The following is a 16182-nucleotide window of genomic DNA, read 5'->3' on the forward strand; positions in this document are numbered from 1 at the left end:
GACGCGAGGGAGCTGTCGTGGGGACTGGCTAAGATCTTGGCTGCAACCTTGCCAGCGCCCCCTCCCCCACCCTGGGAGGCAGCACTCGCCATCCCCAGCAGAACCCCATCCGTGGGCACTTACAGCAGCCAGTCCACGGCCACCAGCAGGCTGATGTCCTCCGTCGGCAGGCCCACGGCCGTGAGAATGAGGAGCATGGTGACCAGCCCAGCGCTCGGGATGCTGGCCGCGCCGACACTCGCCAGGGTGGCCGTGAGGCTGTGAGAACAGAAAAGACCAGGTCATGGGAAGAGAAGGGACCATCCCTGGCAATTTTAAACTCTAATTTTCTTGTAGCTATAAAATCACTCCCCACTCCACCCCCTAAGGAGTAGAGAAATCTAACGTTCCAAGACCCAGGAACTCAGGTCTGTTTGGATTCTGTTCCGCTGTGATGGAAGCTTATAAATTCATGAATCACAGCCTTATCCTCGTCATGACATCCAATTAGCCCAGTGCATCTCGGGGCTCAAATAAGGTAAGTGTGGCTTTAAAAACAGGCAAGGAAATACTAACAACAACAAAATCACCCTAATCTTCCCACGGGAACAGACCACATTCATTTCTGCTGATGCGCTTATGTCTCTGCAAGCACCAGAGACTCTTGCGCTACGTGGCAGGGGTCTGAGAAGCCCATTGCCAGCGTTCACTTGAGAACTCAGAGTAGCAAATATCCAGACCCAACTGAGTGGACATCAGGAGAACAGTTCAACGAATTCCACATGACATTAAGCTTCCGACGCCTGGACGTTTCACCATGGGCTGGAAAACACATTATTCAGAAAAAGGGTGCCAAGAAATGACAATGAAATAGAGAGAGGCTTTCTGTCTGAAGCAACTCATCAGTTTCTTTCCAAGCAATGCCAGGGGCACACCCAGCACCATTCTGAAGTTTGCCTGTGGGAGAGGATTAATCTAGGGTACATGTGCCTCATCGAGACACCAGCGGAGGACACGGGGGTGTTTGTGGTCCAGCAAAGCGCAGTGACTTTTTTCCTTTCTTTTCTGAATGCCATTTATACAAGCTGTCACATCAAAATGCAAGGGTACTTTTGATAGTATGGATTCCCAAGTTGGTTTGGTGGGTGCTGAAAAGAAAAGGAGGCTGCTTTCTTTGTGGTTATGAAATTCTAGAGTTTCCAGAGTAGGCACTCAAGCTCCACACTGAGAGACAGCCTCCCAAAGTGTTTTAACCAAATCCGGGCCATCGGTACAACCAAGCACAGAATCCCGGGGTCTTACAGTTGCAAGGGACCTGAATTTACCTACCTTACATTGGAGGAAAGGAAGGCCCTTGGAGAGTCTGTGATTTGAACTGTTTTTTTCCACATTGCTACCCTTCCCAAATTTAGGCCTGCGCTGGTATAGACACCTCCCCTGGGTGTGACCTACGGACCCTGTCTATGCTCTCCCCCTGTCCCACCAGTGTGGAGCTGGTGTCGGGGTTCAAAGAACTCCATTTCCCTTGAACCCATCTGGGTCACAGGAGGTACTTTTATCAGTGAAAGTTCTGCAGTTGAACAGCCTGGGTTCAAATTCTAGCTCTGCTACTTATTAACCAAATGTCTATAGGCAACTGAACCTCTTTGCGCCTTGATTTCCTCCTCTGTGAAAAGGAGAGAACAATGGCGTCTCCCTCATGCGGGAGTCAGAAGCTTTCAGGAGCTAATACAAAGCATGTAGAGGAGGCCAGGCACATGTAACCCCAGTAAATGAGAATTGTTATTCTCATCGGGAAATCCAGGCAGGGCCAGGCTGAAAACTTCCCAAAAGCCCCAAGAGCTGGGAGGTGGGAATTCTCAGCCATTTGACCAAGACAAACAGAACACCAGGGAAGGGGAACTTCCCAAGTTCCAACAGTCTCGGCCTCGACTGTTTTATTTACAGCATCAGTTGCTTCTGCTATGAGTCACTCTCGCACGTCCCTCTGTGCGGCGACCACATTATCCGCCTATCTTTCCGCCCTGTGAGACAAAACCCTATAAAGAGAATTCCTCCTGGAAGTTGGCTCCCCCTGTATTCCTCCACCCCAAGGACACCCACACCCTCCCATGGGCAGAGTCTGCGGAATTCTCAGCCCTGCAACAGCTCGTGGGCACTGACTTCCCCTCTGTCCCAGCATCCTCCTCTGCTTTGCCTGGCCTTCCACTCCTCCGGTTCCTGGAACCTGTGCCAGGCACTAGACACACGACCTCAGAGCAGAACCCCATGAGGAAAGCACGGATTGGGTGGGTGGAGCAACTTAGGGTCACACGGCTTGAACACGGTCTTCTGAGATTTGAACTCTAATCGACTTATCTCAGCACCATGCTAGCTCCTGCTGCCCCGATCCCTCCCCACACTGAAAACTCTGTGAATTAATGAACATGCTGAGAATTCCTCATCACTGTTCTCCTGCGTGCAGGGAAAGGAGAGGACGAGGAATTTATCTGGAAGCACAGCATGAAGCTAGACTTGGCTATCTTCCTCCAATTCAATTGCAGGCAGTGAACGACACACGCCCGCGGTGGGTCCTCCCAGAGGCAGCCCTTGTGGTGTCTACGGTTAAAGAGGACTTGGCTGAACTTGCCCAGGGGCCAACCTTATCCTTTGGCAAGGGAAAATCCTCAGTAGTATCATTGTTAATGTAAAATAAACCCTATATAGGTAAATTTATAGAATTCATGCACAATCCTAATCACTTAGTCACTGGTCATTCTCCCATGTCTAAGCTCCCATCTAATAGCGTGGACTTGATGGGAAGTGTAGTTGCCAGCAAGGCCAAGAATTGAGGGCTGGAAGTCATCTTTGCTTGACAAAGCGCTTCATTAAGAAGCTCTTTCCATCTGTGAATTTTAAAGCAAGTAAGGCTGGCAGTATCACACGATGTCTATGAGATATAGTTAGAAGGCCTGACACTGACTTGGAGCATGTTTTCCATTGTCAGTAACATCACAGTACTCACTGACAGATTTTTTTTAATCTTCTAGGAGTATTATTGTATTTTATTGGACATCAAAAATAGTAACAATACTGGTAGCTAATGTTTGTTGACAGCTGACTATGAACCAAACACAATGCTCTCAACCACCCTAGAGTGTGTGATTATTGTTCCCATTATACAGATGAGGAAACTGAGGCTCCCCTATAGTACATACTTCACAGGGTGGTTGTGAGGATCACATTACATATATGAATTAATACATGCAACCCAATAATATAGTATAGTAGGGGCAGTGTGTGTATAGTTAAAAGCACAGACCCCGAGTTAGGAGGCCTGGGTTCAAATCCCATTTCTACCACTTACAGTGTGATCTTGGGCAAGTTACTTCACCTTACTTGCTTCATTTTCTCCCTCTGTGAAATACAGAACCCAATATCTACTTTTTAGGGCTATTTCTAGGATCACAAGTTAAAAGCCTTAATAAATGGAAGCATACATCACTACTTGGAAACATAAATTTGAGGTCTTCCTCTAGATGGCTGTGTGTGACCTATACTCCGAGCCGCAGTTTCCTTTTCTACTAGATGGGATGGTTTGCCAAGAGATTCTCTAGGAAATTTTTTAGATGATGCATTCTAGCAGCTTAACTAAATGTGATTATTATTTGATATTTTCATATTGTGTGTGTTTATGTGTTAGACATGGTGAGTTTTTCTCTTCTCTATTTGCTGACTTAGTTGCTGAACTGAACTCAGATGCATAAGGGATGCTCATTAAGTCTTTTGGAATGGTTATGAGGGCAGAGAAGAAATATGTGTTCCAACAAAAATGTCCCTGAGCTGGTTGAATACCTCAGAGCTAGGCAGATCAAGCACAGACTCTAAAGTGTCATTCCAGGACAGTATCAGCCCCTAGAACACATGATGGATGTGGCTAGTGGAAATCTCCAGCATTATGACAGACACTAGGCAGTCCCTGAGTTTGGACTTTTTAATAATCTGAGCATGTAGAGAAATCAGACCTGAAAAGAACCTGCCTTTTAGAAGAAGTCTCCTAAAATGGGCCCTAGGCCACTAAAGCTTCCCCGAAAATGAACTGTTGAATACCATGACACCACATGATTACAGGAATTTCTAATATAGAGGTTGACAGTGTCGTCTGAACTTTGAAATGGGAGAAAGAGGCTAGTGCCTTAACCCAAAGAACATTGCCTCTTCTAATGCCAAGGAAAATGTAAGTAAAACCACTATTCTAATGTCTTCCTTTGAGTCCTGATCAGAAGGCAGAAATGACATGCAGTTGAAAGAGGTTGGCTGTGGAGTAGAGATTTGACTTGTGCCTCTGGCACCCACAGCCACGAGACCTGGATTTGTCAGACGATATCTCTGAGCCTCACTTTCCTTAAAATGGGGATGATGACTATGCCTTAAGGTTTGCTGGGCATGTTCAAGGCAATGTATGTAAAGAGTCTGCCACCTTAGAGGGATCAAGAAAGTGGAGTTATTATCATTACGGCGCCCAGAAGTGTCTTTCAGTGCCTACCTAATTCGCTTCCCAAAGTGAAACACCTGGGTCTTGGCTGTTCCCATTTTTAGAATTCTCTTTCTACTGCAAGTGCATTTGTTACACAGAATGTGACTCACCTACTCCCAGTATTTTCTGATCTTATGGTATTCCAGAGAGGAAAGAAAACTTATAAATCATAGAGTTCAAGGTTCACTGGCTGGGCATGGTGGCTCACACCTGTAATCCTAGCAATCTGGGAGGCTGAGGTGGGAGGATCGCTTGAGGTCAGGAGTTCAAGACCAGCCTGAGCAAGAGTGAGAACCTGTCTCTACCAAAAATAGAAAAAATTAGCTGGGCGTGGTGGCGCATGTCTCTAGTCCCAGCTACTCGGGAGGCTGAGGAAGGAGAAGCACTTGAGCCCAGGAGTTTCAGGTTGCTGTGAGCTGTGATGATGCCACTGCACTCTACCCAGGGCAACAGAGTGAGACTCTGTCTCAAAAAAAAAAAAAAAAAAAGTTCTCAAACTCAAATGTCTTAAAGGGCCAAGCAGGGTAGCAGGTGCAACAGGCTAAGTAAAAGGAAGCAGGGGAGAGTGTGGTGAACTGAAGGGCATCTATCTTATAAGAGGATAAATTCTAATTTTTTGCAATATATTGCAAAGTAAACAAAGCAACAGTCTGGGCTGGATTCAATCCACAAACTACCAATTTACAGCCCCAAATTCTGAATACCTTCCTCATTCACAGATAAGGAAATTGAGACACCGGGAGTAGGACTATGACATGAAGAAGACCATATCACTGGCTCACTGTGGTCTTTTTACATTAATTAAAGCCAGAAATTGGCTCCTGGATTAACTGAAAATCATTTGTGTAGTGAGAGTGATAATATTAAAATGATGGTTACAAAAAGTTTTATTTCATGCTATAATGTCAACATACAACATTGGATAGTTTGAAGGCTGATGTTTTTCTTTTTTTTTTTTTTTTTTTTGAGACAGAGTCTCACTCTGTTGCCCAGGCTAGAGTGAGTGCCGTGGCGTCAGCCTAGCTCACAGCAACCTCAAACTCCTGAGCTCGAGCGATCCTCCTGTCTCAGCCTTCCGAGTAGCTGGGACTACAGGCATGCACCACCATGCCCGGCTAATTTTTTTTCTATATATATTTTTAGCTGTCCATATAATTTCTTTCTATTTTTAGTAGAGATGGGGTCTCGCTCTTGCTCAGGCTGGTCTCGAACTCCTGAGCTCAAACGATCCGCCCACCTCGGCCTCCCAGAGTGCTAGGATTACAGGCGTGAGCCACCGCGCCCGGCCTTAGGCTGATGTTTTTCAATGACTCTACCTATAAACAAGAAACTGAGGAGTTGAGCTGGCCAGTAGGTATAATCTTTAAGTTTAGGGAGAAGCAATGTGTTTTTAGTGATCTCTTAGGAAAAGGTTCTTTCTGAATTTTTTTATGATGAATACATACAAAAAATATAGCTTTAGCAAAGCAAAATTATTTGCTATTTATTTGTAACAAAATAGTATATTTCATATTGAGGAATCTTTCAGTATTTCTTCATTTCTACCTAAAACAGTGAAGGGAGCATAGGAGCGTATTTTAATGAAAGAACACTGGATCCAGACTCAACCAATGTTGGCCCTGGTGACAGCCCTGCAAGCTCATTATGGGCGCTAAGGTCTTGGACAAACTACCGTGGTGCTTAGCACCTGAGTGTCCTCATTTATTAAATGGGCAGAGAAATAGTTGCCTTGCCTACATCACAAGATTGCTAAAAATCAAACAGTATCCAATTTCCATAGCGAGGTGACATGTGCAATACAAATAGAAGGTGTTAACACAAGTCGTCTTTCTATTGCAATCTTTTCCCTTCGATAGCTAATGGCAACCCTCTTACTACCCTCATCATTCTTCCAGCAGGAGAACCAGAATTCAGGTGGCCTCTGTCACATGGAGTTAGTGTGGAGGGGGCATAGGGCAGAATTTGTTTCCGTGCTTTCCCCACCACCCTCACTCACCTCACGGTCACAATCTGGCCTCCGTCCAGGACAACGCCATTCATCTGGGCTATAAAGATGGCGGCCACCGCTTCATACAGGGCTGTGCCATCCATGTTGATGGTTGCTCCAACTGGGAGGACAAACCTGGTCACGCGCTTGTCGATCCCCAGATTTTCTTCTAGGCAACGGAAGGTGACAGGCAAAGTTCCAGCACTGAGGGACAAAGAGACAGAGAAAGACAAGGTCAGGTCCACTTTGGGGAAGCAGGACAAAGCACAAACTGGAATGTCACTGCAAAGTTTTTCTTCTTTTGTTCCAGTCAAACAATGTGACGTGCAAAAAAGGCAGTATCTGGAGCCAAACTAAAAACCAGCGAATTGGAGGCTCAAATTCAATCTTATTAAGATGCTAACAGGCAGCAAAATATTTTTGTTGGTTCTGGTTTTTGAGATCTACTCAGAGCTTCCAGTAGTTATTTTTGTTTTGGTCACTGTTTCCATCTTGGATTCAGTATTGAAGTGCATCTTATTGCCCACATAAATTGGGTTGCAAAGCAAATAAAAAAAAACTGTGTCAGAAAAGAATCAGCTGTCAATGGTGAAATGGAATGAGGAATTTTTGAATGACCCATAATTTCATGCTTAGAAAGGCTGTTTCCAACAAAATGACTACATGGATTGCATCCAGCCCCTGGGAACGGCCCTGAGCAGGGTTTACTAATTTTGAGACCAACAAACATGTTGAGCACCCTTTGGCACAAACCTGAGCTTCAAGCAATTCACTGGGGAACCTCACAGACAGTCCAACTCCCTGATATATCATCAGCAGCCAACTTTATAGTCACTCCAACAACACAGAGCAGAAAAGCGTGTGCTCCATAGCTAATCAAAGACACAATATGGAGTGACTTCACCTCTACTCCTCCCGGGTGTGGGATGTGGATTCATGGCCACATGACCCAGCCCTGAAGGCCAGAATTCCTGACATGTTCATATGTCTTCTAAAATTGGAGACCTGTGAGGACAGGGTTGCTGAAGGCCAGAATATTATTTCCATGTGGATAGAGGTGCAGGAGAGGGTGGGTGGATTTGCTGCAGTCGAGTGATGTAGAAAGCAATGTGGAACACTCAAACTGCAATGGGAGTGCTTTGTGGTCCACCCTGGTTTTTTTTTTTCCTATTCAAACCTTAGCACAGTGAATTAGAAAACCTGCAATGTGGACAGCACTTGGAGGTGTTTTCTCTCTTGCACTTACAGTCTTAGTCAGAGATGCCTCCTTTAACCGGTCAGAATTAGTGACTAGGCAAGACATAGATCCCAGCAGAGGTCTTGGTTTCTCAGAGAGTGGGAAAAAACAATCCGCTTCAGGGAAGCCAAATGAAATGCAGATTCCAAGGCCTCCTCGGCACCAAGGAACCAGAAGCTCCAAAATTAGGGACGCCCAAATCTGCATCTTATCAAACCATTTTGGCCTGCAAGCTCCTAAAACAACCTTAGCAGAGCCAGATTCATCTTCCCAGAATATTCTGTGGGGTTTCAAACCACGGGTCTGTCTCTTGTCACCTCCTTGGTCTTAGGTAGGGAGAAGAAATGATTGATGGGGGGCATCTCATTACTAAAACCTTGTAAACCCAGGGTAAAGTTGGGTCTGGCCTCATTCACATGCAGGGGATATCCTCAGACCAGGCTTGTCGCCCCAGCTGTCTTAATGAGAAGTTAGTGTCCCTTCATTCCTCTCACCCCGCCCTTTCCTGGGGCCCTTTAGAAGGGTTGCCAGGACACCAGGACTGGTCTGAGATGGCTGCTCAGCTGTGCATCTGGTGGCCAGGATTCTTGATCGTGTGAATCTAAGGACACTTCTGGGATCACTGGAATACGTTAATTTTTATTATTGCATTCATTTTTCCAAAATGCCATCAAAGGGTCTTTAGACAATTAAATAGATTGGAAAAAATGATTGGTAAGGTATGAAAATATCTTCCATTTCCCTACTGAACAGGATGGCTTTATGTCTTAAAAATCCACATATACTCAATCCATGCAAACTGGGACTTGAGCATTTTAATTTCAAGCTTTCCTGTGTTGACAGGCTGACATTCTGACATTGCTTTTGGCTCCTGCCTCCATGGCCATATGACAGTCTTCAAATGTTGCTTATAATAACTGTCAGATACTTGAGATTCTTCTTTTTCTTTTTTCCAGGATAGTTTTAATGGCATGCCTGAAGTGAGACAGATGAAGACAGGTCTGTTCCAGGCCACCCTTCCTCCATCTGTCCTCCCTGACTCCAGCCTCTGGAACCACTGGGAAAAGCCAGTTAACCACCCTTGACATCCTCATTCGCTACAAAGTCCAAGGAGGCAGAAAGGATATTTAGTGGGCTGTCCCTGGGTTTGGGTTTTTTTTTTTTCCCTCGTGGCCATCATGGCAAAGAAACCCTCAGTTAATTCTTGGTACGTGACTCATGTCACACGGCCTTTTCAAAAAAAGAAATTCCACATCCAGGCAAAAGCCACATTTTAACTGAAGATTTAAAACCACATTTTTTTTTTTTTCAAATGAAATATAGGTTGAAGGAGGGAAATAGGTCTAACATTTGCTGCCTTGGTCAGATAACCTAAGCATTTGTCTTGATTTAAATACAAACGCAGGCCATCCAAATCCCTTTAAGATCCACCTTCTCTTATAAAGGTACTAGGATAATGGTTTAGTCATTGAAAAGACAAAAAATTAACAATAATATTTTTTAAGTAGTTTCAAAATCAAAACCATAAAGGCATTGGGAGAAAACATAAAATAATGTTTTGTAATCTGGGGTAGAAAAGACATCCATGAGCAAAATCTAAATTCTAAATGCTAAAGGAAAATATTGACAGCTTTGACTAAGTACAAATTGCAAACTCCTGCAGGGAAAAAGCACTGTAAATTTTCAAGACAAATGTCAAGTGAAGAAGGGCATTCATTGCAACATGTGACATGTGAGCTAATACTCTTATACACAAAGAGAGCCTGAAGACCCATCAGGAAAGGATGAGCACCCAACAGGAAACTGAGCAAGTTAATGGACAATTCATGAGGCAAAGCTAAGGGGAAGGATGGTCCATAAGAACCCAGAAAGATGCTGCCCCTCACTAGTAATCAAAGATATGCAAATTCAATGAGATTATTTTTCACAATAAGATTGGAAAGCATTAAAGTGATTGATAATATCCAATGCTATTGAGTTGGTAGAGAAAGTTACGCTCTCAAACCCAGTTAGTAGGAACATAAAATAATGAATTTTTTATTATTGATGGTGAAATGTTTCAAAATCGTCAATGTGTACACTTGACTTAGAAATTCCACTTCCCCAGAGGGGTCATCAGACAACCTTACAGAGATGTATTTACAAGGATGTTGGTCACAGCCCTGTTTAATAGACATGACGTAAATGTACATCACTAGGGGTGGTGTGGGGTGGGGTTTGTATTGTAACACACACAGTGCATTATTATGCACTTTTAAAAAATAGAGCCCAGGAGTGCAAGGCTTCAGTGAGCTATGATCACATCACCGTACTCCAGCCTGGGCGATGGAGTGAAACCCTATCTTTAAAATGAATAAGCAAGAAAAAAAAAAAGAGGAAGAAGAATGCTCTAAGTTGCATGGTGGTGGGTGCCTATAATCCCAACTCCTCTGGAGACTGAGGCAGGAGGATCAGCTTGAGCTCAGGAGTTTGAGACCAGCCTGGGCAAAATAATGACACCCTATCCAAATAAAAAATAAATAAATAAATAACATAGTAGTAAAGTCCATAGTCTAAAGTTTATGGTATGTTGACCAGTAAAAATTAGCAGTTTATAAAACTATATGTATACAACTGGAAAGATGTATTACTGTAGGATTAATTAAAAGGTTACTAGCAATTATCACCAGGTGATGGCATAACTAACTGGGGAAGCTCATTTGCTTCTTCAAAATTTTATTCACTGCCTGAACTTTTTCACAGTGAGCAAATATTATACCACGCTCATAACCAGAAAACAAAAATAAAATTAAATAAGGTTGTTTTTATTTTTGAAAAAAAAATTTACTTTTTCTCCAAATGGAAAGAATCTTTCTAGACAGAGATACTCAGCCATAGGAAATTTATAGGACGAGGAAGGAAAAAAGGAAATTTTGCAGTGATTCTCTTCATCTTAGGAAACTGGATGCAGAATCTAGATCCCCAAGGTTGTATATATCCCAGCCTTTTCTGAAACTCTGTTTTCTACCGGCACCAAATTCTCATTGATTTGCAAAATGAAAATATAATTTGGCTTCTCAGGTGGTCCCACTAGTGGTCTGATAGGTCACTTACGGAAAACCTGAGTGCCTGGCCATCCTGTCCCAGAGTGACCAGCCCACTAGCAAAGGGTGTGGTCATAGGCTCTGCAACAAGGACCCAGCCATGGGCTATGGGTTTCAGAGTCCACCTAGCCTCCCTGCCACCTGTTGTATGACCTCAGCCACCAGAGACTATGACTATTGCAAGCTTAAAGAATAAAAGTCTCTAGTCTTTAAATTTTTAAATTGTAAGGCATTTCTTATGTATTTCTTTTTGTTTCCTTTTTGTTTTGTTTCTGCTAACTTCAGTCCAAGATGATATTTTTAAAAAATGATTTTTCTCTGCCTAAATCCAGGGTCCTCTTGGCTACCCAGGCACTGGAACTAAGTAATGAAGGAGGAACTAACTCTCCGTCAATGTCGAGTCTGGGGCGGAATGGTCCATTAGAAGTTCTTGCCAAGGTCAAAGACTTGGCTGACTTCTGTTTGTTTGAAAAACCTTACCTATAATATCATTTATCTTGTAAAAGCTCGTTCTCCTAGTTTTGAAAAATTACTTGCAAAACCTCAACAGAGTGAGATTTTAGGATAGCATTTTCCAAATCACAGGTCAAATGTTAACTGAACAGTATCCTGTTACACCCCTTTGGAAAACATTTAAAATGAAACTAATGTTATATGTGGCAAATTAGGCATGCAAATTAATAGCATCTGGAAATTTTAGTATGAGATCCTATTTCCAATACAGTTACATACCAGCAAAAATGTTTATCACAAGGCTCAGAAGTTCCTAGAAGGAGCCAAGCATTAAACTTTTCAAAAAGATTTTAGCAATATGTGAAAAGTGTTCTCATTGAACTTTGTGATGGAAGGGTTTTGAGAAATAGGAAGGGGCAAAGAGACCAAAGCAGTGAGTAGAGAGAAAGGCGATTTCTTGTATTCTCTACCTGGAAGCGGTGCCCAGGGCAGTGATCCAAGCTTGGAAAATGCCAGCAAAAAAGGAGAAGGGGTTTTTCCTGGTCACTACAAAGTAAATCAGGGGGAGAAAGATGCCCCCATGGATGATGAGGCCCACAATCACTGTTACCATGTACATCCCCAGTTGCCTAGCAACCACTTCCAAGTCCTTGATTGCAATGATCTTCCCACAAATTAGGCAGGCGATACCCAGGGGAGAGTACCTGAAAAACACAAAGGAAAAAAAAAAAAAAAACAGCATTGAAGAGATCATTATCGCATTCAGAACTTAAATCTGAGGCTCTGCACCCTGACGAAAACCCTTCACTTTTCTGTACAAAAAGAGTTTTGCTGAGAAAGGGTCACAAGATTCAAAAGATGTTATTTTCCACTTCGGGCTGACTGCCCTAACTGAAGTCTGTTTTATGGATCTGGTGGTAACTGTTCTGATGAAAAGTCCAAATGCAAACTTGGTTGTTAAGGTGAGTTTTAGGAATAAGAAAAGACATGCTTTACCATATTTTAGCTTTACCATCTTTTAGGTAACTTTCAAGTTAAAAGCTAAGAGACACCAGATATATGTTGTTAGGTCCCTGGAAATCTTGTTTGATTTCTGTGTTCCTCGGCTCCAGCCTAGACATTTGTGGATAACTTTTGAGCTTTACAGAAAGCTATAAACTGGAGAGGTTGTAAATTTGCATTGTTTTTGCCTTAAAAGATAGAGAATATATTAAAATAAGAGAGAGATGCCAAAATAAGAAAACCATCTGAGCCAAAAAGTACATTTAGAGAAATGTGGTTTTATTTGCTTCTAAGTCTGAAAGTATTTTTCCCTACTTACTCTAACAATAATACTCACTATTATTCACTGTGTTTCAAGCACTATGGTGAGAGCTGCACACTCATTGCCTCACTTCATTCTTACCACAACCCTGAAGTCTAGGTATCATTATTCCTATTTGGCAAATAAGGAAACTGAGGTTCAGGAAAGTTAAATAATCAGCCCAAGACCACGAAACCAGGAAGTAAGAGAAGAACAACCTCAGATCTGTGAAACTCCACGACGGGGGGGATTTTCCCCACCAAGACACACTGCTTCCCTTTAGTAAGAAGTCTTAGCTCTTTGTGGATAAGCAATTTCTGTCCTACTATTTCATAGAGCACTTGGGAACTATTTTTGTCCTCACTGTTGGGGAAAGCTAACCATTTTCTCTCTCATCTTGTTCTATTCTTCACAAGTTTGGCAACATCCTTCTGTTGTTATCCAACGTGGGGTTGCTGGGGCATGAATTTGTTCAGCCTGTGACAGTTTCTGACTGAAATGAAAGTATCTGTGGGAAGCTTGATACCTTACTAAAAATTCTGAACATACTTGGGGAAAAGACTATGGGGAAACTGAAGTCTTCAGAGAAGGCTCCCAGCGGGGGTCAGGGAGTCAGGAAAATGAGAGGAACACCTCAACAGACTATTTTTTTGCAATTATTCCCAGAGCAAGTCCTTCCCTAGGTTAAAGAGAAAATGTGCAGAGTGGATGAGAGCCCTGTATACAACTTCTATGTGAGACATGGAGCCTGTCCTGTCCCTTACCAACTATATGACCTTGCTTAGTGGCTTATTCCCATTTTGCAGACCTGGACATCAAGGCTCAGAAAGGCTAACTCCAACAGGGTTGCTGCGAGGATCACATTTTTGAACATGCACAGTGTGCACTGCTCAAAAGCCCTTTGCCCCAGAGAACATTCATAGTTCTCTGACTCCCAACAAAGGAATCCCTTGTAGGTTCCTTTCTCACACATACACCCCATGTCCTCTTGTCACCCACACTTCATGAGTCAAGTCTGAATTAGTGAGGCTTTCTAGAACATCTCACGGGCTACCCAATTGCAGATGTTTTTATAAGAAAAATATTCTCTCAGGAGGAAACTGATCCTGAAAGAACTGATTTGTAACCGACACTAATTAGTTAAAACATTAGCACAGCTACTGTCTTCCCAGATGAGCAGGGAGTCTGAAGCTTCTCCTTGTCCTCTCCCTGGGGTGCAGGCTGGCCATGTTTGAGGCTGCTTCCCTCGACACTGGAGAGTCTGCGACAAACCTGCTGTCATGCCATGAAACCCTTGGCTTTCCTGCCATTTTGCATTCTCCTGGTGTGCCCATAGTCACAACATCTCACACTAGCGGGGTGGTCTCAGAGGCCGGCGCTTTGTTCACTGAGATTGTAAATAACTGAGCACAATGCACCTTCCTGTAAAGCCAAAAGGCATTTATCTTCATAAACCAAGAGATTAATTCTTTCCCAAGATGTCTAGAAAAATTAAAGAGGTCTAGAAAAATATAAATACAACCTATTTTGGGTGCCATTCAATTTCCCTTCTCTTCTGGGACAATTTGCAGAATGGAGAGAAAGTGTTTTCAAGGATCTTTGCCAAAGAAGACCCACTACAGAGTCCCCTGGTGGATGCATTTGACCCAGAGCCAAAGGAGCTAGAGAGAGGTTGACAGTCTACCTCTGGGGCAGTCAGGTAGCTGGGAAAAGCACACGTTCTCACTATAGATGGAGAGTGTCAATCAAAGGCCAAAGGTGAAGGTTAGGGTTAATAAATATGGCAAGCAGGAGCCCCTGGTTAACCCAAACACCTTGGTCTTCAGGACTAGTAGGGACATTAATTAGGACAAGGGAAGAGCCTCCATTCTGTGATGTCTTTTAGGGCCATTACTTTCCTGTCCCTGTTTTTAAAACAAGTAACTTGAGCTTTCACTCAGAAACTGAGGCTTCTGAGTTCCTGGGTTTTCAAATCAATGACTTCTGTCATAGAAAATGACATTCCACAGAAAATAAAGGGCAAGTGCCCAGCACTCAAGGCCACCACTCAAAGCTCCTGAGATAAAGCACACAAACTAAAGCGCATAAGGAAGCTGAGGGTCCCACTGGGAGTTCTGAAGCCAAATGGTGCCCGGTACGTGTTGGTTGGTTTCTATGTTAGAAGGATGTGACTACAGAGCTAGGGAGAGGGAATGGCCACCACACTGCTCTCAGACTGGTCCTACTCTCAGTTCTGTGCTCTGTTTTCCAGGCCCCCGATTCATCCAGGACTGGCCTGTCGAGTCTTTCTTACTGCTCTGTCCACTTTAGCCTCTACCCACTTTGGACCTCAGCCCTTGCCAGCCCAAGGGTCCCACCAAGACAGCCCTCCCAGGAATGGTCTCAACTCCACAAACACAAACTCAGCCACAGCACACGAGTCCCTAGAACTCAGTTAGTGTCTGTGTGCTCGTGGGCCCCCTGCATCAAAATCCCCCAGGGTTTTGTCTGCCTACAATGCAATTTCCCTGGGCTCACCACATACCTATGAAGTCAGAATTTTCCAGAGCTGACTTGGGGAATTTATATTTTAAACAAGCACCCCAAGTCATTCTGATGTGTTTGGAAGCCAATATTTTTAAAAAACAAAAATCTTATCTGCAGCTGACAATATGCAGATGTTACTTGTTTAGCTTTTGGAAACCATTTACATTAGCTCCACTTTATTCAAGATCTTTGTGGTCTTAATCCACTGAAGTAATTAATTCGGGACTTGCAGGCCCAGAACAGATGGTGGGACAGATATTAGAATGGCAGTCAGCTGAGAGACTTCCTCAGTCCTGCAGGGAAGCCACCCTGGTTCTGTCCCGCACATGTCCAATAGCAAGGTCAGTTTGTCAGTTTGGGAGAGATCCCAAAAGAAGTCAGAATTGGAAAAGCCTCTCAACAGAGTTAAAAACACATTTCGAGTGTTGCCTAAAGGTGCTGTCTGTACTCAGGCTCAGGAAGCAACACAAATCTCCATTTTCCCCAATCCACGTGGGGTAGGTGTTCTGGCTACCCAAAGAGTGACTTTTGCTGAGAGTTACCATATGTGGATTAGAACACATATGGACATCAGGACAGAGTGAAAATCAGTTTGTACAGCCTTCAGGCTTATCACCCCTCCAAGGACTTCCTTTTGCAAGTAAATAAACTCCAACCCATCATGGTGGCCTGCAGGGCTCTCTCAAACCAACCACCTCCAGCCTCTCCAGACCTCTGCTCTGATCCTCGAAAGCCTTTCCCTTTGCCATTTTCTCCTCCTGGAATATTCTCCCCTCAGTTCTTCACCAAGCTGCCTGTCTCTCACTCTGCAGGTCTTCATCAAAGTCTCCTTCCCAGATAGCCCTAGGTGGCCCAACATGTGACCACCCCAGCGCTATCCCTCTCCATCCCACGGCCCCGTTTTATTGTCTTTGTGGCACTGACTACCATCTGAATTCCCATTTGCTCCCTTGCATAAGCTCCACCAGGGCAGGAATCTTTCTCTGTCTTATTCACCATTATATCACCGGTGCCTAAAATCATTACCAGCACAGAATAGAATATGCATTGAATGAAAGAATGGATGGGTTGACAAAGATGCTTTGCTTAATCAAACTT

At 43.6% G+C, this 16182-nt stretch overlaps 1 protein-coding gene across 1 annotated transcript in view; it reads right to left on the bottom strand.

Annotated features, from left to right (window-relative positions):
• The window catches only part of SLC1A2 (solute carrier family 1 member 2), a 50592-nt gene that overhangs the window by 14984 nt on the left and 19426 nt on the right, over nt 1-16182 (bottom strand). Inside the window, exons 6-8 of the mRNA XM_069469818.1 lie at nt 11726-11959; nt 6492-6686; nt 124-258 (exon numbers count right to left, since the gene is read on the bottom strand). Of these exons, the coding sequence (XP_069325919.1) occupies nt 124-258; nt 6492-6686; nt 11726-11959 (564 nt within the window). The remainder of the gene's footprint in view (nt 1-123; nt 259-6491; nt 6687-11725; nt 11960-16182) is intronic.

Source organism: Eulemur rufifrons, chromosome 6, assembly GCF_041146395.1.
Source record: "Eulemur rufifrons isolate Redbay chromosome 6, OSU_ERuf_1, whole genome shotgun sequence".
NCBI classification, from domain to species: domain Eukaryota; kingdom Metazoa; phylum Chordata; class Mammalia; order Primates; family Lemuridae; genus Eulemur; species Eulemur rufifrons.